General features: G+C 53.1%; 1 protein-coding gene across 4 annotated transcripts in view; it reads left to right on the top strand.

Moving 5' to 3' along the window:
- CTDP1 (CTD phosphatase subunit 1) overlaps window positions 1-27,804 on the top strand; it is a 71,708-nt gene that overhangs the window by 22,411 nt on the left and 21,493 nt on the right. For 2 of the 4 annotated variants that reach the window (XM_033178466.1, XM_033178469.1), the window contains exons 5-11: window positions 1,761-1,911; window positions 8,203-8,293; window positions 10,723-10,889; window positions 11,977-13,020; window positions 15,550-15,691; window positions 15,850-16,056; window positions 26,442-26,604. In XM_033178466.1, coding sequence (XP_033034357.1) covers window positions 1,761-1,911; window positions 8,203-8,293; window positions 10,723-10,889; window positions 11,977-13,020; window positions 15,550-15,691; window positions 15,850-16,056; window positions 26,442-26,604 — 1,965 coding nt within the window. The remainder of the gene's footprint in view (window positions 1-1,760; window positions 1,912-8,202; window positions 8,294-10,722; window positions 10,890-11,976; window positions 13,021-15,549; window positions 15,692-15,849; window positions 16,057-26,441; window positions 26,605-27,804) is intronic. The other 2 variants (XM_033178467.1, XM_033178468.1) reach the window with 2 other exon arrangements.

Raw genomic sequence — 27,804 nt, 5'->3', positions numbered from 1 at the left:
ACAGCTGCTGGACTTTTTACTGTTGAGTAATAGGAAAGTTGTTACTAGAACGTCTCACTCCTAAATCTTTAACAGAGTACCTTCTTCATGAGGGTCGTAATTGACTTAGAGCTAGAAAAATGTAACTTGGAAAGTTGTTACTGAAACTCTTCACTGGTAGATCTTTAACAGAGTAGCTTCTTCCCGAGGGTCCTAACTAACGTAGGGCTGGAAAAATGTAACTGAGCTTAATTAAAGCCATTAAGAGTAAATATTTTACTGAGAACTAACAGGATTAAAAGGATCGAAGTTTAACTTCCTGAGGAAAGCAGTCTTGTTTGCGTGTCGATCATATGTAAGCGAGTGAGTTGGTATTGCTCATTTCATCTGTCTACTAAATACGATTTAGAATACTTTCAGCTTTTGTGTTGTATGTGTAAATGAAAGAAACTGTATCTGAAAATCACCCGTGCGTTTCACCAGGTTACTTGGGAATGTTGATTTCCTTTATTCAGTAGCTCAGGAAAGCACTGTGAGCAGGTGATGTGGGAGGAGGTCTGTTCAGAGCACCTACGGTGGTATTGCTGTGTAATGTGTCAGCATTTGAAGAAACAAAGACAGAAGTGACATCGGTGGTTATCTCGTAGTTAGCATAGGTTGTTACTGTTGGCGTGGTTATCGGGGTGGTTATCCTAGGCGGTCGTTGCAGGTAGGTAGTTATCATGAGTAGTGAGGGTAGCTGTCATCGGTAGTTATGTGGTTATCATAGGTGGTGACTGTTGGCTGGTTATTGGGGATGGTTATTGTGTGGTTATCATAGGTGGTGACTGTTGGCTGGTTATCGGGGTGGTTATCAGGGACGGATTGTTGCAGGTAGGTAGCTAGCATGAGTAGTGAGTGTAGCTATCATCGGTGGTTATTATGTAGTTATCGTAGGCTGTTACTGTTAACGTGATTACCCAGGGTGGTGATCTTGAACAGTTGTTGCAGGTAGGTGGTTATCCTAGTAATCATGGGCAGTCGTTAATCACACACATCGAGGGCGTTCCCGCAGCTGAGAAGGCCGCACTTGCTCACTCATACCGCGTGCATGGAAAGGACTTACACAGTGGGTTTTAAATGCCACAGGTAGTGCCTTGCATCAGTTAGGGTCACGTCCTTATTTGGAGGGACAGATGGACATGCAACCTCTGTCCCACGTGGAGGGGCGTGTGCACACTGTCTCCTGTCCCACGTGGAGGGGTGTGTGCACACATGTCCTGTGTCCCATATGGAGGGGCGTGTATACATGCCCTCTGTCCCATGCCCATGTGGAGGGGTGTGTACACACACATGTCCTCTGTCCATGTGGAGGGGTGTGTACACACACATGTCCTCTGTGTGGAGGGGCGTGTACACACACGTTCTCTGTCCCATGTGGAGGGGCGTATACACACATCCTCTGTCCGTGTGGAGGGGCATGTACACATACATGCCCTCTGTCCCATGCCCATGTGGAGGGGTGTGTACACACACATGTCCTCTCTCTCTTGTAGAGGGGTGTGTACACACGCATGTCTTCTGTCCCATGTGGAGGGGTGTGTACACATGTCCTCTGTGTGGAGGGGCATGTACACACACATGTCCTCTGTCCCATGTGGAGAGGCAAGCATGTGTGTGTCTTCAGGACACCTGTCTCGGACACGTGTGTCTTCAGGACGCCTGTCTCAGGCACACGGGTTGTGGGGGCTGCTGGGGCTTCTCAGACCTTTTCTCCTCACTGTTGCTGCCATTCTTTTCAGGGCATCATTCACTTCCAGCTGGGCCGGGGTGAGCCCATGTTGCACACACGCCTGCGTCCGCACTGCAAGGACTTCCTGGAGAAGATCGCCAAGCTGTACGAGCTGCACGTCTTCACCTTCGGCAGCCGGCTGTACGCACACACCATCGCAGGTCAGTCAGCCGCAATTGAAGGGGCCGTGTGAACAGTGGGTTTCTTTCCTGTTGCCGGTTTCTTAAAGGTGAAGAAAGAAAAGATGCGCTCCTGCAACTCAGTTGTGGTCTTCGAGTTGGCCGTTGTGCAGGGGTCGTGAGAGGTACGGGAATTCTGCCACTGGGGCCGACAGGTGGGGCTGCAGCTGCCCTGGCCGGGTGCAGTACTGGGTGGGCCGCTTTGAGAGTTTGGCAGGACGACGTGGGCACGTGGAACCTTCTTCTGTGAGCTTACTCTGAGAGACACCTTCTTAATCAGTTCACAGGGACTTCAGGCCAGGCTACTTGTGTGTGCTCGTGCTGGGTGCTCTGACCATCCCCTACCTACACGTGGGCACCCTTAGGATTTAGCGTTTGCTTCTGTCTCCCTGGGTGATAGCATGAGTGCCAGTCTGCACAGCAGGATGAAGCAAGGGGACAGTGCCACAGGACAGTGACTGTCCCATGTGTGCGACACGAGGGGACAGTGCCACCGGATGGTGAACGTCTGTTCCACGTGGGCGAAGCGAGGGGACGATGACACTGGATAGTGACCATCTGTCCCACGTGGACGAAGCGAGGGGACGATGACGTGGGACGGTGACCGTCTGTTCCACGTGGACAAAGCAAGAGGATGACGCAGGACAGTGACTGTCCCACATGGACAAAGCGAGGGGACGATGACGTGGAACGGTAACTGACTGTTCCACGTGGACGAAGTGAGAGGATGACGCAAGATGGTGACCGCCTGTCCCACGTGGACGAGGCGAGGGGACGACGCGGGACGGTGACCGTCTCTCCCACGTGGACAAAGCAAGGGGATGAGGCGGGACGGTGACTGTCCCACGTGGACGAAGCGAGGGGACGACGACGCGGGATGGTGACCGTCTGTCCCACGTGGACGTGGGCCCGAGTGGCAGTGTGGGCTCCTCCATGCTGGCTCCAGAGGTTTAGATTGAGCATTTTAAAATTCAAAGGTCTTTCCGGATTGGTCTTAGTCTTTTGTTGTTGGTGGGGAAATGAATTTTGAATCCTCCTTTAATATTTAGTGACTTTCTAGGAAATTTTGATCATGACCCTTAATTCCTATTGTAATTGAAATTCGAAACATTCACTTGTAACATTATGGCTGCTGCTGTATGGCTGTCTGAGATCGATGATGTGAAGACAAGTAATTATGCACAAGGGTGATACTGCTCACGTCCTCAAGCCAGTAAAGAAATAACCTGCTGGCCAGGCACCATGGCTCACGCCTGTAATCCCAGCACTTTGGGAGGCCGGGGCAGGCAGATCACGAGGTCAGGAGATCAAGACTATCCTGGCTAACACGGTGAAACCCTGTTTCTACTAAAAATACAAAAAAGTAGCCGGGTGTGTTGGCAGGCGCCTGTAGTCCCAGCTACTCGGGAGGCTGAGGCAGGAGAATAGCGTGAACCTGGGAGGTGGAGCTTGCAGTGAGCCGAGATCATGCCACTGCACTCCAGCCTGGGCGACAGAGCAGACTCTCAAAAAAAAAAAAAAAAAAAGAAAGAACGCCTGCTATGATTTGGGGTTTTACAGCCCCCAAGTCCATATGTTAAAACCCAGTCCCAAGGCGAGGGTATCAGGCGGGGTGTGGAAGGCGGTGAGGTCATGAGGACTCCATCCTCATGAGTGGAATCAGGGCCCTTACCCACGCGGGTTCTGGGAGCTGCGGGAGGCGCAGCAAGCCAGTGCCCACTGACCTGCAGCCACGTCGCTGGCGCCTTGGTCGGACGCCTGCCTCCAGAACTGTGAGGAAGGGACGTCTGTTCCTGAGTCACCCACGCTACGGAGTTTCTTCAGAGCAGCCCAGGCCGACTAAGCTGCCTTAGTCAACTTCCACTATGTGGAAATAGACCCTCAAATCCCTGTGTGTGTTCCAGCCCTGGATTGTGCCTTTGCAGCCAGTACCAGGCACCTCCCAGGGGCCAACCCGTAAGTCACACACACCACAGTGCCGGTGACGCCCACGCAGACCAGACGCCCGAGGGGGCGTCACGTTCACAATAACAAATGTCAGGGAGAGACTAAAAACCAGAGAAGTCTTCCTCACGGTCGTCATATCCATGGCTGTCCCCTATTCTCTGTTTGTTTTTTGTGTATAATTTTGCCCGAGTTTGTCTTAATATGTGCACAAGTTTACGTACTGTTCTTTTCACATAAGATTTCGTCACCAAGAATTTATCCGTCCCTTTGTTATAAATCTTCATCATTTTATGTGAGTTTTTCCCCCTCTATGGACTGGATCCTCTGGGTGAGTTCCTAAAACCCAGATTGTTCAGTGGGGGAGTGGTTCCTAACCGCAGGACTGTGAGGACGGCGCGCTGCATGGCCTGCTCCCTGGGAGGTGACGCGTTTGCCTCCTGCCTCCCGCCTTCCACCTCCCACACAGGGTGCTCACCAGCGGGCACAGCCTGGCGACCTGCAAGTCTGATTCCTGAAGGCGGCAGGCAGTCCAGGATGCACCGGTGATTTTTTCTTCTTCTCTTGTCCCATCTTCCGTCCATGTATCTAGTGCCCATGCAAATGTTTCTTATTTGGGGCATCCTTCTCCAGGTCTCTCAATTTAAAGTTGGGGTTATGTAGGTTGGCATATCCTTTTCTGAGGGACATCCATGTTTGTTGGTCAGAGTACACAACCCCAGTGAGGATGAGTATGTGGAAGGCTCAGGTCTGTTTAAATGCTTGGCTGGAGGGGATTTGGGCTAAAAACAGAGGGGTCCCAGGTTTTAGCTGGGCCACACCCTCCGCCCCTCACACCGACAGGCAGGGCATGGACACTACAGTCTGATCCCATGTTCATGAGGCCTCGTGTGGTGAAAGATGAAGCAGGTGCAGAGAATGCCATGTTTCTCTATCAGCCTGAAAGCTGGAGGGAGCCTGGTAGCTGCTTGCAAATTCAGCAGAACGTCCGTACTGACATCTGCAGGCCCCTGAGCCGGTTGGACAGCAGAGCAAGGGAGCCTGCTGGTGGGCGTGTGGCTGTGGAGGGCCTGGAGCCTGGGTCCTGCTGCAGGGAGACCCGCTAGGTTTGCTGAGCATCACCGGGCCCTGTCTGGCGCCTTCTGCATTTCAAGCTCTGCTTTCTACGTGAAAGTCCAGTGTTCCAGTGTGTCCAAGGGACGTGGGCCGAAACCAGACGAAGACATCACAAGAAAACTGCAGACCAGTATCCCTTTGAACATGGATGCAGAGATTCTCAACAGAACACGGGCCCTCAAGCCCGGCAATGTGGGAGGAGGACGGCGTCCGGGCCGCAGCTCCGCCCGGCAACGCGGGAGGAGGACGGCGTCCCGGCCGCAGCTCAGGAAGGGCCCGCTTGGCTTTGTCGTGGCTGGCCGGATCTGTAGAGATGACCTGGGTCAGCTTTTCTACAAGTGAGAAAGTGAGGTCCGGACTGAAGCCTGAGGTGGCTGCCGAGCTTCCACCTTTGATACTTTTCATTTTGAAAGTGACTGTGTTGACAGCATGTGTGCTTTCAGCATGACTAGGACAGAAATGTGAAGTGTTTGGGATGCGTGTCTTTTTTTTTTTTTTTTTTTTTTGAAATGGAGTCTTGCTCAGTCGCCCAGGCTGGAGTGCAGCGGCGCGATCTTGGCTCACTGCAAGCTCCGCCTCCCGGGTTCCCGCCATTCTCCTGCCTCAGCCTCCGAGTAGCTGGGACCACAGGCGCCTGCCACCTCGCCCTGCTAATTTTTTGTATTTTTAGTAGAGACGGGGTTTCACCGTGTTAGCCAGGATGGTCTCGATCTCCTGACCTCATGATCCGCCTGCCTCGGCCTCCCAAAGTGCTGGGATTACAGGCTTGAGCCACCGCGCCTGGCCCGGGATGCGTGTCTTTTGTGTGATTGTAGAGACGCTAATAATTCTATTAACAGGCTTTAGATTTAGCGACTTCGTGGCCTCAGTGATCATCTAGAAGTTACGTGTCTTTATACAGTAAGAAACAATTGCGTTTATTTCTCTTTTAAGTCCAAGTATCTTTTTGTTACTGAAATACTAACCAGTGATATCAAGGAAGGGAAAGCTCCTGGCAGTGCTGCATTGGAAACGTTTGGAGGTGGTGGTGCTTCAGCCAGGAGGCAGGTTCATCTTCCCAGAAGATCTTACGGACCCCGGAGTGCACTGTGCATTGTGCGTAGCGCCACGGGGCTGCAGGGTAACTAAAGTGGTGCACAGAGCAGCTCTTCTGTTTTAACTGTAATGTGCATGTTTCAACCTGTATCGAAAACAGCCAGCGTGTTTCTCACGTTTGTGATCTCAGAGGTGGTGGTACAGAGGTTGAGCCCAGTAGGGATGGGTGCAGGGAGTAGTTGATTAAAAGCCAGCGTGAAAACAATAGTGATTGTGTGGAGTGCAGTCAGGGCGCGTTCAAATCCCAGAAGTGGACCCCGTGTGCCACGTGGAGATGTGGAGCCAGGCGCTGTGGGGTGCGTTCAGATCTGGAAGTGGACCCTGGGTGTCATACAGGGGCATGGAGCCAGGTGTTCCAGTGAGATTTAAGTCTTGAGAGAATGTGGGCTGTGTGATTGGAGTTTGGGTTCACAGTGCCTCTGAGATGTCTAGTCTACCTCCTTTGCTTCATGCAGCGCTAACGGTTATGCAGGGGACCTGTGTGCCAAGACGAGACCACAGTCCCAGCTCTCGACTCTGGACTGGCTCACTCTTCTGCAATCTAGTCTCCGTTTTGTTCCATGGCACCTGCACGTGTCATGGCAGATAGAGGTTGTGTGTTAATGTGTTCAGTTTTCTTATAATTTCAGCCTCTTGGGAGGGTAATAATTGTGTTGTATTCATTCCTGTACCTTATATTCCTAGCAAAATTCCAAGTAATGTTAAACTCAGTAAATGTTAAATGAACAAACACTCTTAAACACGTTATCTAGGTGCCATGGAATACCTATCTCTTGAGGTATGTCCAAATTTTTGGCTTCAGCCACTTGTATGATGAGTAGCTGAAACTTTTCCTTGTAAGGCTTCATACTTACCATCACTTTTTCTCTCCAGAATGTTTTAAATGGCCGGTGAAATTAAATTGACATTGAACTTGATGCCTCCAACGTATTTTACCAGTAGAATAAATTACCTGAAAAGTCTGTTTTGGTTTTGTTTAGTACCCCTACTTCCACAAACTGAAATACGTTTACTACATATTCTGTGGTTCTTGTAAATTAGCAAGAGATGACTTATTTTTAAATTATCTTTCTTTAAAATTATGGGCACTTCACTGTAAATTGAAGACTTTGCAAACTTAGGAGGATAACACAGTAGGCTAAAAGTTCAGAAGATAAATTTATAGATCAGGAAACCCAGAGCAGAGGTAATACCAAGAAAGCTCCGCCTGATTTCTTGATTGTGACGGTGGTGCCTCCTGACGTGCAGAAGGGGTGTTTGCAGATAGCATGGTTTTGCCGTCTTTAAAGAGTCAAAGCAGAGCATCAAGCAGGTAAAGGTCTTTAGAAAATTACTTTTAAAAAATTAAAGTAGACTTGTCATTAACAGATGTCATGTAAAGTACAAGTGTCAAGTGTAGCCCAAGCAGATTCTCCGCGGTGGAAGCACCTTCCGCACGAGCTGGCCAGTGTGGCGTCGCGACGCCCTTGCTTCCCAGTCTCCTCTGTCAGGCAGGCCTCCTCGATGTTGCCTAAATTACCAGCGTGAAAACGTGTGTAATAGTGAGAAATAACTGACCTTTCTGTGTATTTCTACAACACAGCGTGTGGGTTTGTGTGATTCTACTAAAGTCACTTGGGAGAAGCAAGCTTGCTTGGTAACCTTTTCTCCACTAACCATGACAGATGAGAGCAGGGCCGCCCGCCCGGGGTTAGGAAAGACCGTATCTGAGGTGACGCAGAGTAGTTTCAGTTCAGCGTCCGGACTCCATCACGCGAAGAACCACGTGCAGTGTTTTGAGATTGAACGGTGACTTACCTGTTTGACTTATGGAGTGCCTTCCGTGATTGTCGTGTCCGTCTGGTTTAGACGGGCACTGCAGTAGGATATTACAAATTTTCCATGTTAATAGAATTATCAACACTCACAGACATGATTTGTGTTTGACAACTAAGTTCACCGTAAGAGAAAAGAAGCCCTACACGAGCCCTGTCTTACACGAAAAGGGATGGAGTGTTTGGTGCCAATTCATCATGTTTTGTGTCTGCCACTGTAAAATAACATTCAAGGCTTTACCACACGCTGTGTGACCTAAACGTGTCTCAGGCATGTAATCTTTGTCCTGTTTTCTTTTCCAAGGCTTTTTAGACCCCGAGAAGAAGCTTTTTTCTCATCGAATATTATCCAGGGATGAATGCATCGACCCGTTTTCTAAAACGGGAAACCTTAGGTATGTACCTGGCCACGCTCCTCACAAAGACCTCTTGCTGTTCGTTTCCCATTTCAAAAATCGCATCTTGAGATTTAGAGCAGTATTTCTTTCTCTATTTCTTTTCTTTTTCTTTTTTTTTGGAGACGGAGTCTCGCTCTGTTACCCAGGCTGGAGTGCAGTGGTGCGATCTCAGCTGACTGCAAGCTCTGCCTCCCAGGTTCATGCTATTCTCCTGCCTCAGCCTCCTGACTTAGCTGGGACTACAGGTGCCCGCCACCTTGCCCAGCTAATTTTTTTTTTTTTTTTGTATTTTTAGTACAGATGGGGTTTCACTGTGTTAGCCAGGGTAGTCTCTATCTCCTGACCTCATGATCCTCCCACCTCAGCCTCCCAAAGTACTGGGATTACAGGCGTGAGCCATCGCACCCGGCCTAGAGCAGTATTTCTGTATTGATGTTTTTTAGGAATTTAATGTCCCCTCTCCAGTTTTCCTTGGTAGCCTCAGAGTACCTAGAAAGTTCCTTTCTAACCTGTACTCCCACTGTCTCCCAGGTTGCCTGAGCCCCTGGTGCTTGTGCAGGGCCCCCAGTCCAGGCTCTGCCCCGTCCCAACAGCCCTTCCCTGAAACCACCCTCGAGCTGGCTTTTGTGTCTGTGGAGGCGGGGACTGTCATCCTTCAGCCTCATCTCTGTCAGACGGCACCGATTCGAAGTCAGTGCGCCGCCTGACGTTGTGCATCTGTTTGCTTAACCAACCCTGGCATATGTGATCATTCTAGTCCCTTTAGCTCCAGGTTTTCATTCCTATGCGAAGACTTGTGGTTGGAGAGGCAGGAGGCAGGTGTGTGTCCCCACAGTAGGCCAGCTTTTGCCTCTGAGGATCCAGGGAATGCCTAGGGCTCCTGGGGAACTCAGGGACTGGACTTTTGGGCCCAGAACCCAGGAGGGCAGGCGTAGGGACGGGATGGCATCGGGGAGGTGGCAGCCGAAAGGACTCGAGTGGGCAGAGGAATGTTGATCACCCCACCCCACGCACAAGTTCAGCAGCTCTGTGGGGCCCCTTTTTTAGGGGCAGTTCTTGACATCAGCATCAGCATCTGAGGTTTATAATTTTCTTAGGAGCTTGCTTGTGTTAATCCTACTAATAATTTATAAAATTCTAAGCCACATGACTTTTGCCCATCTTTTTGCTTTTTGCCATTTCTTCCTTTCCATGAGCTCCAGAGCCGCCTCCTGTCAGCTCCTCTGAGCCTTCTTGACAGGGCGGCCCCTCCCTGCCCCTGCGTAGAGACGTTTCTATGTCCTTCTATATTCTTTGACGTTTCTTGCCCACTCTGTAGGAGGAGTTTCCCCATGTCCACCCGGAAGCCCATCCCTGCCGGTGCAGCGTCCGGTGTGGCTTGTTCTCCCGAGGAGCCCTAGAGGGCGCAGCCTCAGCTTCAGCCGCTTCCTGGCTCCCGGTGGCCGCCCGCCTCCCAGTGCCTCAGTTTTTACGCTTAGGGAGTCCACGCAGACTGTGAGGCCTATGCAAGCTAATGTGAACTAAGAAGAGAATCTGAAAGTGTTTACTTCAGAAACCTCCTTTTTGCTAGTTAGCGCCAGAGTGAGCAGATTAATCAGGGCAAAAGAGAATGAGAGGTGCTGTGAGTGATGTGTTAAGGGGGAAAGTCACCTAAAGGCAGAATGATAGGATCGAATGGGGACACGCCCAGGATAGGCCCTAGTGGTGGGCACTGCGGTTTGCGTGGAGGTAGCTGTAGGTCCACTTAGAAATTCTGCATCGGCAGTAGGTCTGGTTTTTGTTTTTTTTGTTTTTGAGACGGTCTAACTCTGTTGCCCAGGCCTAAGTGCAGTAGTGTGGTCTCAGCTCCCCACAGCCTTGACTTCCTGGGCTCAAGCTGTCCTCCCACTTGAGCCTTCTCAGTAGCTGGGTCTACAGGTGCACACCACCACACCTGGCTAACTTTTGTATTTTTTGCAGAGACAGGGTCTTACTGTGTGGCTCAGGCTGGTCTCAGACTCCGAGGCTCAAGCGGCCCTCCCAAAGTGCTGGAATTCCAGGCATGAGCCACACAGCCCATCCCGGTCTGTTTTCAGAGTCAGCAAATTCTGGCCTTTAGGCTACCCAGCCTTGTTTGTCCGTGAAGTTTTATTGGAACATGGCCGTGCCCACGCGGCCAGAGTTGGGTTTCATCCCTGTGGCCCTTCATGCCTGAAGTAGTGACTCTGGCGCTAAATTTAAGAAAGAGTTTGTGAACTCCGGCTTGAAGGGGAATCAGAAGCAGTGGAGAAGATGTTACTGAGGTTTAAATGTGACCCAAACAGAAAGGGCTTCGGGGTGGTTGGTGTCAGTTTCTGATTAACTCGCTGTCTGCTGGTTACATGTGGGTTAGAATCTTAAACTCTTTTCATTATTATTTTGTGTGCATTATGCATTTTCACTTGTAGAAATCTCTTTCCTTGTGGAGACTCCATGGTTTGCATTATTGATGATCGAGAAGATGTCTGGAAGTTTGCCCCCAATCTGATAACTGTGAAGAAATACGTGTACTTCCAGGGCACAGGTGACATGAATGCGCCCCCTGGGTCCCGAGACTCTCAGACGAGAAGGAAAGGTGGGTAACCTCCTTCCTGATTCTCCAGAATTACATTTGCTTATTGTTTAGCTCTTCCTATTTCTTATCTCTATTTTGACTGCTATAAATTCAAGATACGCTTTGTTTTTTTATTTGTGTTTCGATAGAGGTTATTGGATTTATTTATATAGTACTGAAAAACAGGATATTATGTCGTTTCGATTTGGGCTTTAAAAAAAATGGCCCTCACTTAAGCGTTTTCCCAGTTGAATAAAAACTAAAGGATGCTGTTTAACCTAACATGTGAGTAACTCCTCTCATCCCAGTTTTCCTTAAACGTACCCCTGGGCCTTGGGCCATGGCATTCTATAGAGAGAGCGAATGTGGGGGCAGTGGCTGCAGGGAAGAACTGTTCCCAGAGTGCAGTGTTCAGGCCTGGCACTGGCTGGGGCCCCTGAGAGCAGTGTGGTTTAACCTGTCAGGCAGGCATGCAGCTGACGTCCACCCTATGAAAACTTAAGTGTTTTTGACCTTTAGTTTTTAAAAATATATATTTTGAGGCATATATTTACTGCTCTAGTCACTAAAATGGAACTTGGAGGTTAAAACCAGAAGAGGGTGGAACTGGGGTCATTCCTGTAGAAGGTAGAGACTTTCACCAGACGGGTGGGGTCAGCGTGGAGTTGCTGACTTCCTCCAGACCGGAGCTTGGGAAACTGTGGCCACGGTGGCGCCAGGTCTGCAGCCTGGAAACTTCCAGTCGTTCTTATAGATGGAGGATCCTTCCTCCCCCAGATCCAAAGCTTTTTGAGTGCCCACATGGTGCTTAAAGGAAGTACTCATTGGAGCATTTTGGATTTTTCAGATTTGGGAATGTTCAAGTGGTAAGTTTAACGCAAATACACCAAACTCAGAAAAACATTCAGTGTCCAAAACATCTATGGTCCCATGCACTTCGGGTAAGGGGTGCTCACCCCGTCCGGCTCTTCACAGCAAGGTTGCCAAGGCCTGGTCTAGAGGGTGGCCGGAGTTCACAGCCATGAAGAAGGGTGCTGCTTTAACTTGGAACGTTGTTTAATGTTTAATGCTGAATTGCGGTAACTTTTCCTTTTGCATGCATATTTAGTAAATCATTCTTCTCGAGGCACCGAGATCTCAGAGCAAGCTCCACCGGTGAGAGAGCCCGAGGGGGGAATGCAGGCCCCTGGAGTGGAGCCCAGCAATGGCCTGGAGAAGCCAGCTCAAGAGCTGAATGGCAGTGAGGCTGCCGCCCTGCAGGACTTGCCCCACCCCGGGAAACCGGATGAGAGGGACACCTGGCCCCCTGCCCAGGCCCCCACCAGCAGCGGAGAGCTGGCAGGCACTCCTGAGCCCCAAGGATCCTGTGCGCAGGGTGGCCGGGCAGCACCAGGACGGCAGCTTGCCCAGGGTGCCACGGGCACTGACCTGGACTTCGACTTATCCAGCGATAGCGAGAGCAGCGAGTCCGAGGGCACGAAGTCTTCCTCCTCCGCCTCTGACGGCGAAAGTGAGGGGAAGAGAAGCCAGCAGAAGCCAAAGGCCGCCCCAGAGGGAGCCGGGGCGCTGGCACAGGGCAGTTCCCTGGAGCCGGGGCGGCCTGCAGCACTGAGTCTCCCCGGAGAGGCTGAGCCCGGCACGCATGCCCCAGACAAGGGGCCCGAGCTGGGTGGGCAGGAGGAGGGTGAGCGGGACGGCCTCTGCGGCCTGGGCAATGGCTGTGCCGACAGGAAGGAGGCGGAGACCGAGTCCCAGAACAGCGAGCTGTCGGGTGTCACCGCGGGCGAGTCCCTGGACCAGAGTGTGGAGGAGGAGGAGGAGGAGGAGGAGGACACGGACGAGGATGACCACCTCATCTACCTGGAGGAGATCCTGGTGCGTGTGCACACCGACTACTACGCCAAGTACGACCGCTTCCTCAACAAGGAGATCGAGGAGGCGCCAGACATCCGCAAGATCGTGCCGGAACTCAAGAGCAAGGTGCTGGCCGATGTGGCCATAATTTTCAGTGGGCTGCACCCGACAAACTTCCCGATAGAGAAGACGCGGGAGCATTACCACGCCACGGCGCTGGGAGCAAAGATCCTCACTCGGCTGGTGCTGAGCCCAGACGCCCCTGACAGGGCCACGCACCTGATCGCCGCGCGGGCTGGTGAGTGCTGCCTCCCTGTGCCCTGGGCATGGTCAGGCCCGCCGTCTCCTTGCAGGCACTCCTTAGAGCTGGCGTTGCTGTTTATCTCACATTCAACTTTTAGAAACATTTCCCAGAATCACCGTCTTTTAAGAATAGATCATGACGTCGGGTGAAATTCGAGTTCGGGCACGTTCATGCTTTCGGACCACAGTCATCGCGCACACTGTTGGGTGGTGTGAGTTACTCATGTGCGGTGTAGAAAGTTCAGCCTTCTCCCTGGAGTAAGCCATGGCTGGATTAGAGAACAGGGAATCAGCGATGGGGTGTAGTGAAGAAGCTCAAGGCAGGAACAGGTGCGAGGCCCTCAGTTTGCAGGTAAAAGGTTGACAAACCCTCTGAGTTAGAAAACTAAGTGCAAAGTTTCAGCTGAAACGTGCGTAGAAGGACACGTTGTGGCTGGGAGGGAGAGCGGAGGACAGGCCAGCTGTCTCCTGATGGTGAAACCTGTCCCAGACAGGGCAGGCTGCTCTGACATGTTGAAATGTCTGCCGAATAAAACAGAACCTTTCAGCGATAGGTGAATCTTTTTTTTTTTTTTTTTTTTTTTTTTTGAGACGGAGTCTTGCTCTGTCGCCCGGTCTGGAGTGCAGTGGCCGGATCTCAGCTCACTGCAAGCTCCGCCTCCCGGGTTCACACCATTCTCCTGCCTCAGCCTCCCGAGTAGCTGGGACCACAGGCGCCCACCACCTCGCCCGGCTAGTTTTTTGTATTTTTAGTAGAGACGGGGTGATAGGTGAATCTTGAAGGAAAACTTGGCATCCCAGCGCTTAAAAAACCCAAATATCTCATTATTCTAGTTATTCTGTGAAAATGCTCCCATAAGCTCCTGGATTTTCCCCGAATGAAGATTGCCTGAATCACTTCAGGTCTGCTCCTCCAATGGCGCTTCCTGTCCTGGCGGCGTTTCCTGAGAGGGTGTGTCAGTGCGTAGCCCCGCCTCCGGGGCTCAGGATAGCCTTGTGGGGTGCGCTCATCCCTGTCCACGCACGCTCCCTGGCAGCAAGTGTGGTCTTATTTGAGGCCACGCCTCTAGTCCGTGTCACGTGGTGTTGGACATGCATGTGCTCAGTAAAGCATTTGCATCAAGGGGAAATGGAAGGTTCCATCTCAGTGTGAAGTAGCCAGGTGCTGGCTGCAGGGCAGAGGCAGGCGTTCCGTGGAGCCCAGTGAAACCCTTGATCCCAGGAGAAAGCCAAGCCCTGGCCTCCCATGGGCAGTCAGGCCCTTCTCTCCTGAGCGTGGAGCCGGGCCAGGCCACGGTCCTCCATAGCTCCTCAGGTGCCCGTCTGCCCTGCCCCGCGTCTGCCCAGCTCCTGATCCTTCTCTCCTGTGCATGGAGCCAGGCCAGACCGGGGTCCTCCTGAGCCCCTCGGGTGCCCATCTGCCCTGGCCCTTCTCTCCTGAGCATGGAGGTGGGCCAGGCTGGGGTCCTCCTTGGCCCCTCAGGTGCCCGTTTGCCCTGCCCTGTGTCTGCCCAGCTCCTGACCCTTCTCTCGCTTTCCTTCCTTCCCCCCGAATTGTGCTCACGTTTCTTTTTGCTTCTGTGTTTGTGGCCTCACTGTTGACGGGCCTTCCTGAACACATGCTCATGTCACCCGCTGTGCCCGGCTCCTCGTCTGAGATCCACCACTTCCCCCCATGGCTGCTTATCCCTGGCTTGGGAGATGGGAACCTGCAGTGGGCAGCCCTGGTGGGGTGCAGCTGAGTGAGGGCCCTGGGCTCTGGTGGGGTGCAGCCAGGTGAGGGCCTTGGTGGGATGCAGCTGGGTGAGGGTCCTGAGCCCTGGTGGTTATAGCTGGGTGAGGGCCCCGAGCCCTGGTGAGGGCCCTGAGCCCTGGTGGAGTACTATTGGGTGAGGGCCCTGGTGGGGTGCAGCCGGGTGAGGGCCCTGAGACCTGGTGGGGTGCAGCCGGGTGAGGGCCCCGGGCCCTGGTGGGGTGCAGTCGGGTGAGGGCCCTGGTGGGATGCAGCCGGGTGAGGGCCCTGGTGGGATGCAGCCGGGTGAGGGCCCTGGGCCCTGGTGGGGTGGAGCCGGCTGAGGGCCCTGGGCCCTGGTGGGGTGCAGCCGGCTGAGGGCCCTGGGCCCTGGTGGGGTGCAGCCGGGTGAGGGCCCTGGGCCCTGGTGGGGTGCAGCCGGGTGAGGGCCCTGGGCCCTGGTGGGGTGCAGCCGGGTGAGGGCCCTGGGCCCTGGTGGGGTGCAGCCGGGTGAGGGCCCTGGGCCCTGGTGGGGTGCAGCCGGGTGAGGGCCCTGGGCCCTGGTGGGGTGCAGCCGGGTGAGGGCCTGGTGGGGTGCAGCGGGTGAGGGCCCTGGGCCCTGGTGGGGTGCAGCCGGGTGAGGGCCCTGGGCCCTGGTGGGGTGCAGCCGGGTGAGGGCCCTGGGCCCTGGTGAGGTGCAGTTTGGTGAGGGCCCTGGTGGGTGCAGCCAGATGTGGGCCCTGAGCCTCCAGTGCTGGCCAAGACAGCCTGACGCAGCTGGGTCTCCCGCAGGCACAGAGAAGGTGCTGCAGGCGCAGGAGTGCGGACACCTGCACGTGGTCAACCCTGACTGGCTGTGGAGTTGCCTGGAGCGCTGGGACAAAGTGGAGGAGCAGCTCTTCCCGCTCAGGGACGACCACACCAAGGCACAGAGGTGGGTCCTCGCTGCACCCAGCACGTCCCTGCCAGGCGTTCCCTCACCGGACAGCTGTTGGTTCACGCACCTAGGCAATGCCCGCCAGATGTCCCTGCGTGCCTGCCCTGCGTCGCCTGGACGCCCTGCTCATGGCCATTGTTCTCTTCCTCCGACAGGGAGAACAGTCCTGCAGCCTTTCCCGACCGGGAGGGTGTGCCCCCCACCACCTTGTTCCACCCAGTGCCGGTTCTTCCCAAGGCCCAGCCTGGCCCCGAGGTTCGAATCTACGACTGCAACACGGGGAAGCTCATCAGGACGGGCGCCCGGGGGCCCCCAGCGCCCCCCAGCTCCCCACCCGTCCACCAGGAGCCCTCTTCCTTCAGGTACATGGCGGTGCGGCCGCTGCTCCCGGCTAGTGAGGGCTCTTCAAGCTTGCTGCTCTGGGCCATTAGGGGGATGGCTCCAGTTGCCCAACGTGAGGGTGGGTGGAGGCCGCAGACGGTGACTCCCGTTTCCACCTGTGGGAACGCCGCCCCCACTTGCTCTCTTGGGTCCTTTTGTTCTTCTGTCCTCTCTTGGTTCCCAAAACTGAAACAAAAACCCCCCAACCAGCTTCTCAGATGTTGTCCAGGCACCTGCATGTGCACACCTGTGGCCGCCCCGCAGAGCACTCGGTCCTGGGAACACTCAGCAGAGAATGGGCAGAGCAGGGCTGGTTTTGAGCCCCCCGCCCCCGTCGCCTCACCGGCTGCTCTCGGCCAGCTCCACATTCGTTGCTCTGCCAGACCCTGGGCTGCCCTCTTTGTTTCCACACCGAGCAGACGCAGGGGTGGTGGCAGTGGCGGTTGGTAAACAGCACTGTGAGGAAGGGAAACTTGATTGGACTGGAAGGCGTTGGTAGCTGGGATCTGTGCTGCCCTGGAGAGGGGAGATTGCAGGCCCCAGGTGATGCTTCCTGAGCACGTGGCTTCTGTGCCTGTTCACCGGTGTGGACCGGAGATCAGCCGTCAGCCTGAGGTTGTGGCCCCTACAGACCCCATGGGACATTCTTGGAGATTTAAATGAGGAGTCTTTGTACCATGGTTGTTGCTTTGAAATTCACCAAAAGTTTAACTAGATTAAACTTGACCTGGGTGAGGAGCACCCACCAAGACCTGGTGTGTATTCAGCCCTGGAAGCCCTCTGACAGGTCACAACGCCTCAAATCCTGCGACGGGCGCAGAACGCAGGCTGCTGCAGGGAGACGGGTGCTCATGGTTAATGGGGAGATGGAGAGGTACGGCTTGGTATCCTTTTCGAGCCCTTGCAGGATCCAGCACTGTCCCTGCGTGGGGACACTGAGGCCCGGATTGCATGGCCCTCCCAGGTCAGGAGCAGGGGTGGCCACAGCGTGGCCTTTGCACAGTGGGCGGCAGCTCCCGAGCCTGAGTGGGCAGATGAGTGAGGAGGCCCCCCGCCAGGCACCACGACAAAGCCCAGTCCGCTTTTGGGAGAGACCACTCCCTCTGGAAATGCACTCTGGTTCCTCCCAGGTTTTCTGTTTCATAGATTGTGTTTTGTCTTTTGTGATTCTGGAGAGTAGCGTGTGCCCCTCTTGGCTGATTTCACGGCCCTTGAGGTCACAGTGGGGAGTGTTGCTAAGAGGAGGAGTCGGGTCGGGCGACTGGGAGGTGGGCAGGTGCAGGGTGGCCTACTGTGTGGCAGCCTGGCAACGCGCTGGGACCTGGGGGATGGGGGTTTTGGGATGAGTCCAGGGTTCTCCATTCTGATGACAGGGAAGAGGATCCCCAGCCACACAGAGATGATGTCATCCTGAAGCATAGGAAGGTATTCTGGTGACAGTGTCACCTCCCGTCGTCAGGAAGGCGCCCGGTGGTGATGTCACCTCCCGTCGTCAGGAAGGCCCCCGGTGGTGATGTCACCTCCCGTCGTCAGGAAGGCCCCCGGTGGTGATGTCACCTCCGTCGTCAGGAAGGCGCCCGGTGGTGATGTCACCTCCCGTCGTCAGGAAGGCGCCCGGTGGTGATGTCACCTCCCGTCGTCAGGAAGGCGCCCGGTGTGATGTCACCTCCCGTCGTCAGGAAGGCGCCCGGTGGTGATGTCACCTCCCGTCGTCAGGAAGCGCCCGGTGGTGATGTCACCTCCCGTCGTCAGGAAGGCGCCCGGTGGTGATGTCACCTCCCGTCGTCAGGAAGGCGCCCGGTGGTGATGTCACCTCCCGTCGTCAGGAAGGCGCCCGGTGGTGATGTCACCTCCCGTCGTCAGGAAGGCGCCCGGTGGTGATGTCACCTCCCGTCGTGTCCGGGTGACGATGTCGTCTCCTGTCATTCAGAAGGCATCCTGATGGTGATGTTGTTTCTGGTCTTTAGAAGGGCTTCCTGTCGCGGGCTGGTTGGGCTTTTCATACGAGGTGTCTTTCCAACACTGCTGTTCTAGCTCTTCGAAGCCAGCAGGTGTCTGCAGTTCAACTTGTTTCTGATGCTGACGACCCACAGTTGGCATCAGGCCTTGAGTGTATGGGCTCAGTCTCTCGTCTGAGGGTTGCCCTCGTCTCGGGCCTCCAGGCCCCTCACCGTCCAGCTTGGCCACAGGGTTGGGGGTCCCCAGACACAGACTTGTGCAGTTTTGATCGTCTGCTGAATCAGCTCACGAAATGTTGGGAAACGTTTCACTCAGCAGTACCGGTTTATTTTAAAGGCTCAAGAACAGCCAAATGAGGGGGTGCATGGGGCAGGGTCCAGAAGGGTCGTGAGCACGGCGCATGTCCCCCAGAAGCTCTGCGTCCTTCCGTCTGTGGCGAAGGCACGGCTGATCCCACCCACTGCCCACTTGCTCCTGTAAAGCCTTCTGGTGACCAGCCCTGCCCTGAAGCTGCTCAGGCCCAGCCCACAGCCCCTCACCACAGCGGTGATTCCAGGGACTGGGAACAGGTCTCTTTCCCTAAATCAGGGCTTAGTCCTTTGATGCTACTCTTATTCCTTCGTTTGACTCAGTTAATTCCAACTCTCCAGCCCGTTGACAAAGCTCCTGGACCCTTCTGAGGACAGCATGGTGGAACCTGGCCTATGGGGTTGCTGTGGGCCAGTCAGTGAACAGGCCAGCACCACCTAGAGCCAAATGATGCAGAGACCCCATATCTAGGAAGTCAGGGTCTGTTGTGTGCTGTAATTCTAATCAGTAGCAGCACGATGGCAGGACAGATACGTGCGTTGAAGTGACACTGCTGAGATTTAGCTTTGAAATTGCAGTTTTGCAAAACGCTCACATAGTTTAAAGCAGCCACACGATCAGTACTGTGAACAGCACCTGTTCTTTAGATGCTGCTTTTCATACTGATGACTGAAATGTTCAGGGGCTGGCACTGTAGTCCCAGTGCTTTGGGAGGTGGACCCACAAGGATCGCTTGAGCTCAGGAGTTCAAGGCTGCAGTGAGCTGTGACCGCACCCTGCACTCCGTCCTGGGCCGCAGAGTGAGAGCCTGTCTCAGAAAAAAATTTTTTGAAGTAAAATCACAAACCTTTGACTTATTTTTTCTTCAGTATTTTTATTTATTTATTTTTTTGAGACGGAGTCTTGGTCTGTCGCCCAGGCTGGAGTGCAGTGGTGCAATCTTGGCTCACGGCACCCTCTGCCTCTCAGGTTCAAGCAATTCTCATGCCTCAGCCTCTTCAGCAGCTGGAATTACCGGCATATGCCAGCCACCACGCTCGGCTAATTTGTGTATTTTTAGTAGAGACAGGGTTTCACCATGTTGCCCAGGTTGGTCTCAAGCTCCTGTCCTCATTGTCTTAAAACTACACAAAGTGGTTAAAGATTAGATACAAAACTGGTTTTTTAATAATTCAGCCTTGCTTGAAGTGAGCTAGGAATTTCTAAGATCAATGAGAAAAAAATAATTGTTACCTGAAAACATACTTGCAGATGGGAAGCTGGATTTGAATAAAGTCAAACACTTTCACTTGAGTGACACTAATAACATAGCAACCGATAACTGTGTATATGTTCTGAAATGTGTATAGTTTACGTGAACAGCAGCAGTTCAGTTTCGAATGGCACGTCATAAACCACCATTCAGCTCTGCCTGTCTTTCGTGAGGAAGACTCACACTGGGCTGCAGTTCATTTGAATAAGTTGACTTTTGCTGTTTTTAATCTGAAAGTGTAATTTGCACCAAAATACCAATAATCAGTTAATACCAGCTCATTTATATGAAAGGGTGTTAATATGATTTGTTAGGTTGCGATAATCGTCAGTTTGGTGGCGGGAAGCAGTGTTGTTGTGGCCGCAGCAGCGGGCCGCCTAGCCTGGGTGATTGCAGGCGGGCACACCTTTGCCACAGCAGCGTTGTGGCCGTGGCAGCGGGCCGCCTAGCCTGGGTGATTGCAGGGGGGCACACCTTTGCCACAGCAGCGTTGTGGCCGTGGCAGCGGGCCGCCTAGCCTGGGTGATTGCAGGGGGGCACACCTTTGCCACAGCAGTGTTGTGGCCGTGGCAGCGGGCCGCCTGGCCTGGGTGATTGCAGGGGGGCACACCTTTGCCACAGCAGTGTTGTGGCCGTGGCAGCGGGCCGCCTGGCCTGGGTGATTGCAGGCGGGCACACCTTTGCCACATTAAGGAAATGTCTCTCCCTTCACTTGGACGTGTTGGAAACTGGGTTCTCCTAACATGAGCCTGGGTTCTGCTTTTTGATGGTTTTCAAAATTGATGAAACTGCCTATTTATATTAGAAAAAAGGAATGCCTGCTTGAATGTCTCCTTCCCCAGGCTAGATGTAGTGCTGAAAGTCCGAGGAAACGGGACCAGCCGGCAGGAGTTCTGCGGGGCTTTTCTGCTGCAGTGAGGACCTGGGCCTGTGTGGCTCGGCCACGCGTCTGGTCACACCCTACCTTTTCTCTGTAGGCCTCCTTCTTGGGGGAGCAGGCAGAGGGGTTTCTTCTGGTTTAATCCAAGAGTCCCCCCTGCTTGTTTGAGTTCGTGTGGCACCTGCCCAGTCCCCTGCACTACATAGAGCTGTGTCCGCAATGCCCCTCCACGTGTGGACCCCTGGTGCCTGCAGGACCACTTCGCCTGTACAGGAGTCCAGTGTGGTCTCCTGCAGCCACCCTCACACCCTTGTAACAGCGCTGGTGTGGTTCCGCCGTGGCACCCCGTCTCAAGGTGGGTTCCACGCCTGAGTGGCCCCAGGCCTCATCTGTTGTGTGCATTGGTCACCCGGTTTCCCCGTGGCACCCCATCTTACGGTGACTCCCACACCTGCGCGGCCCCAGGCCTCATCTGTTGTGTGCATTGGTTGTGCTGCTGTGGAGGTGGCCCCGTCGCCCTTCATCCCTGAGAGTGGTGGTTCCTCTTTCTGTCCCCGGAACCCTGTGTAGACCCCGTTGTGACCGGACGCTCAGCGGTGAGGGCGGTTGGCGCTTCGTCCCTGGACTGGTCCTCATCTAAGGCTTTGAATGTTGTACATTTTTTCTAATTCTGGCTTTGAGCTTTTTGGTGCTGGGCTGGCAGCCTGGCTCACTGTGGACCTGTGCGTGAGTGGGAACATTCAGTTTTTTCGTTAAACTTTTTGAGATGTTTGTAGATTGACTCACAGGGATGATGCAGAGAGGCCCTTTGGACCCTTTATCCCGTTTCCCCTGTGGTTGCCTCTTGTGAAAGTGGGGAACAAGCTCATCACTGGGACCCACAGGGGCTCATCCAGACAGAACCCCCACCAGCTCCCCTGTAGCCCTCACAGCCTCAGCCACTTCCCCTCCCTGACCCTTGGCCCTCCACCTGCTGTCCCTCCCTGCACCGTGCCCTCTGCGGAGTGCTGTGGACGGTGGTCGGCAGCCTTCTGGAGTTGACCCTTCTCCCTTGGCCGGTTCCTGGAGCCTCTGCGCCCCTCGTTCATGTCCTCTTCTCGCTGAGCCGTGTCTCGTGGTGTGTGGAGAGGCCGTCTGTGGCTTCACTGTTCCCCCTCTGAGGGATGTTTGGGTTGTCTCCAGCCTTTGCTCTGAATGTTTGCGCAGGTTGAGCATCTCATCCAAAAATCCAAAATCAGAAATGCTCCAAGGTTCACAGCTTTCTGAGCACGAAGATTCGCACCTTTCTGAGCAGTGACGTGGCCCTGGAAGGAAGTGCTCATCTGAGCATTCGGATTTGGGGTCACCAGTTGCAGATGCTCAGCCCGTAAGTGTAACACAGATACTTCAAAATTCAAAAAACCAAAATAGGAAACACTTTCGGTCTCAAGCGTGTTGGATATGGGATACTTAGCCTATCTAAGTTTTTATTTCTTTGGGATACATGTCCCGTGGTAGGTACAGTTGCTAAATTGGATGATGAGTGTGTGTTTAGCTTTTTAAAGAAATTGCCAGACCTTTTTCTGGAATACCTGCGTCATCATTTCACATTTTCAGTGGTGGTGAGTGACCCAGGTGGCCTGGCCAGTGCTGTTTATTGCAGCCATTCTGATAGATGTGTCCGGAGCTGGTTGTGGCTGTGACTTGCGTTTCTGTGGTGAATAATGCCACTGAACATCACCTCCTGTGTGTGTTCCATCTGCTAGTCCTTGGTTGGCTGTGTGGCTTACAAATCCTTTCCTCCCAGGCAGCAGCTTGACTTCTCTGAGACCTCAGAGGTGGGGTGTTTGGCTGGTGTAGAGCAGTTATCACAGGTTTTTAACATTTAATTGAAACATTTAATTCAGTTTAAAATAACAGTGCAGTTGGCCCTTTGAACAACACTGCTTTGAACTGTATGCGTCCAGTCATACGTAAATGGGTGTTTGAGCCAAATGCAGATGGGAAGCGCGTGTTCGCTGGACGGGAAGCGTGGCGTTCACGGAGGGCCGAGGCGAAGAGTGGACTTTGACAAGGCTCAGGAAGCCCTGAATTCCAGTCAGGCAGATCATCCTCTAGAGGGTCTTTGGCAGAGCAAAAGTTTTTAATTTTCACGAGCTTCTATTTATCACTTCTTTCTTTTAGGAATCGTGCTTTTTGATGTGAGGTTAACTAGTAGCCTAGTCCCAGATCCCAGAGATTTTGTTGATGTTTTATCCTGAAAGATCTGTAGTCTTTCATTTGACACCTCAGCCCGCGATGCTCTTGAGGTTGGTTTTCTGGCCCTAGCCAGACATTGTCGCGGGCGCTGTCTTCCCCACGGCTGCTTCTGCCCCAGCATCTCAGGTGTGCTCAGGTGCACCTGTGTGGTCTGTTCCTGGGTTTTCTGCCCGGAGATGCCCTTGATCAAGTTGGATTTCCTGTTTCTGTGAGTTGTTAACACCAGTGAGTGTTGCATTGTTCCGGTGTTTGTTGATTGATATTCTGGTGTGTGTGGTTTTTCTTCTTTTGCCTGTCAGTATGCGGTGCTCACATTGACTGATTTTTGGACATGAAAAAACCTTGCAACCCAGAAACCAATCCCCTTGGCTGTGGTGTGTGGTAACCTTGATGCACTTCTGTGAAGCGTCTTCATGTTGATGTTGAGGGGCCTGTGGGGCTGCACTTGTCACGTTGTGTGCCGTCTGTCCCGGGTTTGTTGTGGCTCGGTGGCCTGCCGTGGTGAGGTGGGAAGCGTCCGCCCTCCAGCATCCCTGGTGAGACTGTAGACCTGCCGCTTCCTTTCACGTGTTTGGGAGAATTCTCCAGTGAGATCGTCTGGTCCTGGAGATTTTATTTTTGCAGATTTAAAATGTCATGTTCCTTTTCCTTAATAGTTACAGGGCTTTTCACAGGACCTGTTGCTTCGGGTGAGTTGTGGTTGGTTGTGTTTTTGAAGGAATTGCTCCACTTACCTCTATTTTTTTTTTTTTTTTTTTTTTTTTTTTTTTTTGGTTTTCAGCCTCCTTATTTCTTACCTTCTGCTTGCTTTGGGATTATTTCTTATGACTTTTGTTTCGACAGTCAAGTGTGATCTAGAGAACCAGAGCGGGGTCTCCGGGGCTTGCCTGGATTCCTGCTTCCGTCCTTGCGGAGTTCCCTGAGGGGATCCCTTCCCTCCCAGCCTGCCCTGCGGTGTCCATCATGCTCTGGGGCAGGCCTGGGCCCGCTGCAGTCTCTCCCTTGCTGGGGGACGTTTTCACGGGACAAGACTCTGGGTTGATCTTCCTTTTTCTCAGGGCCTGAGAAACATCTGGCTTCCTTCTGGGCTCCGTGGTTCCGATGAGTGATCCTCTGTCTTTGGCCGTTTTTCCTGTAGGTGAGCTGTGTTTTCTCTTCCATTGCCTTCAGGGTTTTTCTCCATCTTTAGTTGAGGTTTGAGGATGAGGTGTCCTGGTGTAGATTTGGAGGATTTACCTTGTTTAGGTTTGACTCTGCTTTTTGAGTTGGAAGGTTTATGTCTTTTGACGTCTTTGGGACATTTCCGGCCACTGCTTTTCAAGGCCATCTCTGCCATGCATAGGACGGCAGGGACACGGATGCTGAGGCTTTTCGTATCTCGTGCGTCCCTAAGCTGTGTGCCTTTTCCTGGTCGGCTCATTTTCTCTGTTGTCCGGGTTGGGTGATTTCTGTTAGATTTTCAGGTTCACAGCCTTCTTCTGTCTCCTTCATTTGCTGCTAGTCTGTCTGTGACATTTTTTGGTTTTAGTTTTTATTTTTCAGTTATAAAATTTCTGTATCTTCTGTTTCTTTGTCGACCCTCTGTGTTTTTCATTTGCGTATTTGCAGTTGCCTATTGAAGCGTTTTTATCGTGGATGCTGTAAGTCACTATGAATCTTAGCATCTCTGCCCCCTCAGCTTGGCCTCTGTTGATTGCCCTTTTCTCCGTAGTTTGAGATCTTCCTGGTTCTTGCTGGGGCAAGTGACATCAGATTGAAACCTGGACCTTTTTCACATCATGTCAGGAGACTCTGGATCTTACTTAAACCTTCTCCCATCGCTCATTTTTTTTTTGGGCCATGCTCCAGCAGGAGTGGAGGCCCCCTAGTTCCTGCCAGTCGGGACAGGAGTCCGTTTCCCCACACGGCCTCTTTTTGATGCCTGAGAGTGGGGGATGAGGGTGACGCTGTTGCTGGTGGACGCCTGTGGGAATGGGGGTGACGCCATTGCTGTGGCAGTCCTGGCTCCCCACGTCGTCATCGCTGGCACCATGGGAGGAGTGTCTGCATCTCCAGTGGGGGCTGGGGACAATCCTGACCCTCCCACATGGATGGGACCAGTGGGGTTGGATGTTGGGCTCCCCACGGGCTCCCCCATGGCCTTCTCTGAGACCTCAGAGGTGGGGTGTTTGGCTGGAGTAGAGCAATTATCACAGGTTTTTAACATTAATTGAAACATTTAATTCAGTTTAAAATAGCAGTGCAGTTGGCCCTTTGAACAACACTGGTTTGAGCTGCGTGTGTCTGATTATACGTACATAGGTGTTTCAGCCAAATGCACGTGGGAAGCACGTGTTCGCGGGATGGGAAACGTGTGTTCACAGAGGGCCAAGGTGAAGAGTGGACTTTGCCAAGGCTCAGGAAGTCCTGAATTCCAAACAGCACAGATCAGCACCTTCAGATTTCTGGGCAGAAAATCTTCTCTTCATTGTAAATAGCCTAATACAGTTGTGTCTTTTTAGTTTTGTGACTTTGACTTAATGCCTGTTTTCCTTCACCAGGATGGGTTTTATCCCCTCATCCTTGTGCCTGTCCCAAGCGAGCTGGTGTCTGGGACGCACGCTCAGTGCCTCCTGGTCTCGTCCTTTGGTCACTCAGGGAAGAACCAGCAGCTAGAAACAGCCGCCTCTGAGGAGGGCAGCACCACCCATTTTCCCAGAGGCTTGCCTTAAATTCCAGCAGTCAGAGGCATGCATTAGAATATATTAATAAGATTTACACATCCAGATCGAGAAAGATATGTATAGAGGAGAAAAACCATTTCAAATGGAGCTGCGGTTTTAACATAGCAGAAAAGTCCTTGAAACAGAAGATTGGCCCTTTCTAGTTTATTTATTACATTAATATTTAACCATGCAAGCACAAGAATTACCTTTTTCTGGGTTTTTTTGTGAATTTTTTTTTTTAAGATGGAGTCTTGCTCTGTTGCGCAGGCTGGAGTGCAGTGGCGTGATCTCGGCTCACTGCAACCTCTGCCTCCTGGGTTCAAGCGATTCTCCTGCCTCCGCCTCCTGAGTAGCTGGAATTATAGGCACGCACCAGCATACTGGGCTAATTTTTGTATTTTTAGTAGAGAGGGGGTTTAGCCAGGTTGATCAGGCTGGTCTCAAACTCCTGACCTGAAGTGATCCACCCACCTTGACCTCCCAAAGTGCTGGCTTTACAAGCGTGAGCCACCGTGCGGGTCTGTGAAATGATTCTAATTTCAGCCCACTGACCTGTTTTGCCACTTCGCCATTTTTTGTATCTGTTTTCGCAGCCTGGAGATGGTGCATTTTCTTGTTTTGTATTTTGCCATGTAGCTCTCCAGACCCTGTTTTCAGGGTGAATGGCGTGTCCTGGGGGTTCCCAGAACACGCTTAGTCTCCTGTGTCTCTTTGCCCTTTATTCTGAGATGCTGGAGCCCAGCAGATGCTCTCTGCCTCAGGGGGGTTTTGTGGATAAAAGAAGTTGGGTGGTACTTTTCCACAGGATAGTCAGAAACATGTTTTGCCACGCAGCCTGGCTCAATTAGCCAATTCTGATCTATTAAACTCTGAAAAGCGTGTTGGCGCAACATCACGTTTTTCCTGTGATTCCCTGTTGGGGTGTGAGTGTTTGCCCAGTTCGAGAGCCAGGAGTCTGACTCAGTGCTGAAAAGTGCGATTCAAACCGACTTCCTCATGTGGGGCCTATGAAATTCCTTTCAGAGCGGTTCCGCCACCCCAGCCGCAGACGTTCGGCGAAGAGCTGCCTGACGCTCCGGACGGAGAGCAGCCTGGCCCTTCTAGAAGAAAGCGACAGCCCAGTATGTCTGAGACAATGCCGCTGTACACTCTTTGTAAGGAGGATTTAGAGAGTATGGACAAAGAGGTGAGCCAACCACGCCCTGGTGCCCACGGCGCGCTCGTGCTGGGGCCGCAGAGCTGCGGTGTGCGGGTGGAGGCAGAGCGAGAATTCTGCACTTGTGCAGTCGTGTCTAGTTCGAGACTAGCGCTCATGGTTTTCACGGAGCTTCCTATTCAAGGAGACCCAGAGCGGCATTAAGCGGTGTGTCTGCAATGTGTGGCGTGAGAACACGTCGAAGTTGTGGCTTAAGATTCGTGCCTGCGTCTTCACCAGGACCAACGCCGCCCAGCCCCTCCTGCTCTCCTGGCCCACACCAAGGACATGGGACAGGGTCTGGAGGCACTCATGGTCGTGAGGAGGAGTGATTCCCCTGCCCCACGCCGACAGGCCCCCATTGAGAAACGCTGGAGCGCTGTGTGTCCGCTGCACGTGGGCCTTACACACACACACAGAGTGGCTGGTGATGCTCACAGCATCTCGTTACCACAGCACTAGAGAGCTTTAGGCCGCGTCGGTGGAGTCGGGGTTTTCTCAGCTGGGTCCTGCTTCACTCCTGTGTCCTGGCCCTTGGCCCGCGCGCTTCTCCTCTTGGGTCCCAGGCCGCCCGATGGAAGGTTCCACAACAGTCGGGGTGTTGGGGCGGGGGATCTCGCAGCACCGTCCTTCGGAGACTGCTCTTTAGAAGGACCGTCCTGGGAAACCACATCCCGTGTCCTCCTGTAAGTGGCCCTCGTGGGTGGCACCTGTGTGGGGTCCTCACCCACAACCGGTCAGGGCACAGGCCATGCCCTTCCCTCAGGTCCTCGTGTTCCCTTCAGAGGCCGTCCTCCCTGCCCGCCTGGTGCCGCTGTCCTCTGGAGGGAGCCGCCTTTCTGTTTGCATCCAGAAGGCGGCAGAAGTTTCTTGAGGAGGAAAGCAGCTCCTGTTTATTTTCAACAGTAGCAGAAAAATGCAGATGGTTCTGTTCAGGGCAGACTCGTCTCATTAACTCAGGTTATCACTTTTAGATACCAGTTTATCTTGTGAGGATCAGACCTTTTTTCAGATGTGCTGAATTTCTCTGCCATTTTTCTGTCTTTTTGAACATTAGCTGTTTTTTGTTTCACAAAAATGTTTTCTCTAAAAAAAATGTTTCTCAACCACTACCTATAAGCCCAGACCACTTTATTTGAGATTCCAGAAGGTTCTATATAAGGAACAGCCACCTGCCTAGGACCAGGGGCA

This window comes from Trachypithecus francoisi, unplaced genomic scaffold (genome assembly GCF_009764315.1).
Source record: "Trachypithecus francoisi isolate TF-2019V2 unplaced genomic scaffold, Tfra_2.0 Lachesis_group19, whole genome shotgun sequence".
NCBI classification, from domain to species: Eukaryota; Metazoa; Chordata; class Mammalia; order Primates; family Cercopithecidae; genus Trachypithecus; species Trachypithecus francoisi.
Note: the sequence above shows the minus strand (reverse complement) of the source record. Positions and strands in the feature narration are given on the sequence as shown.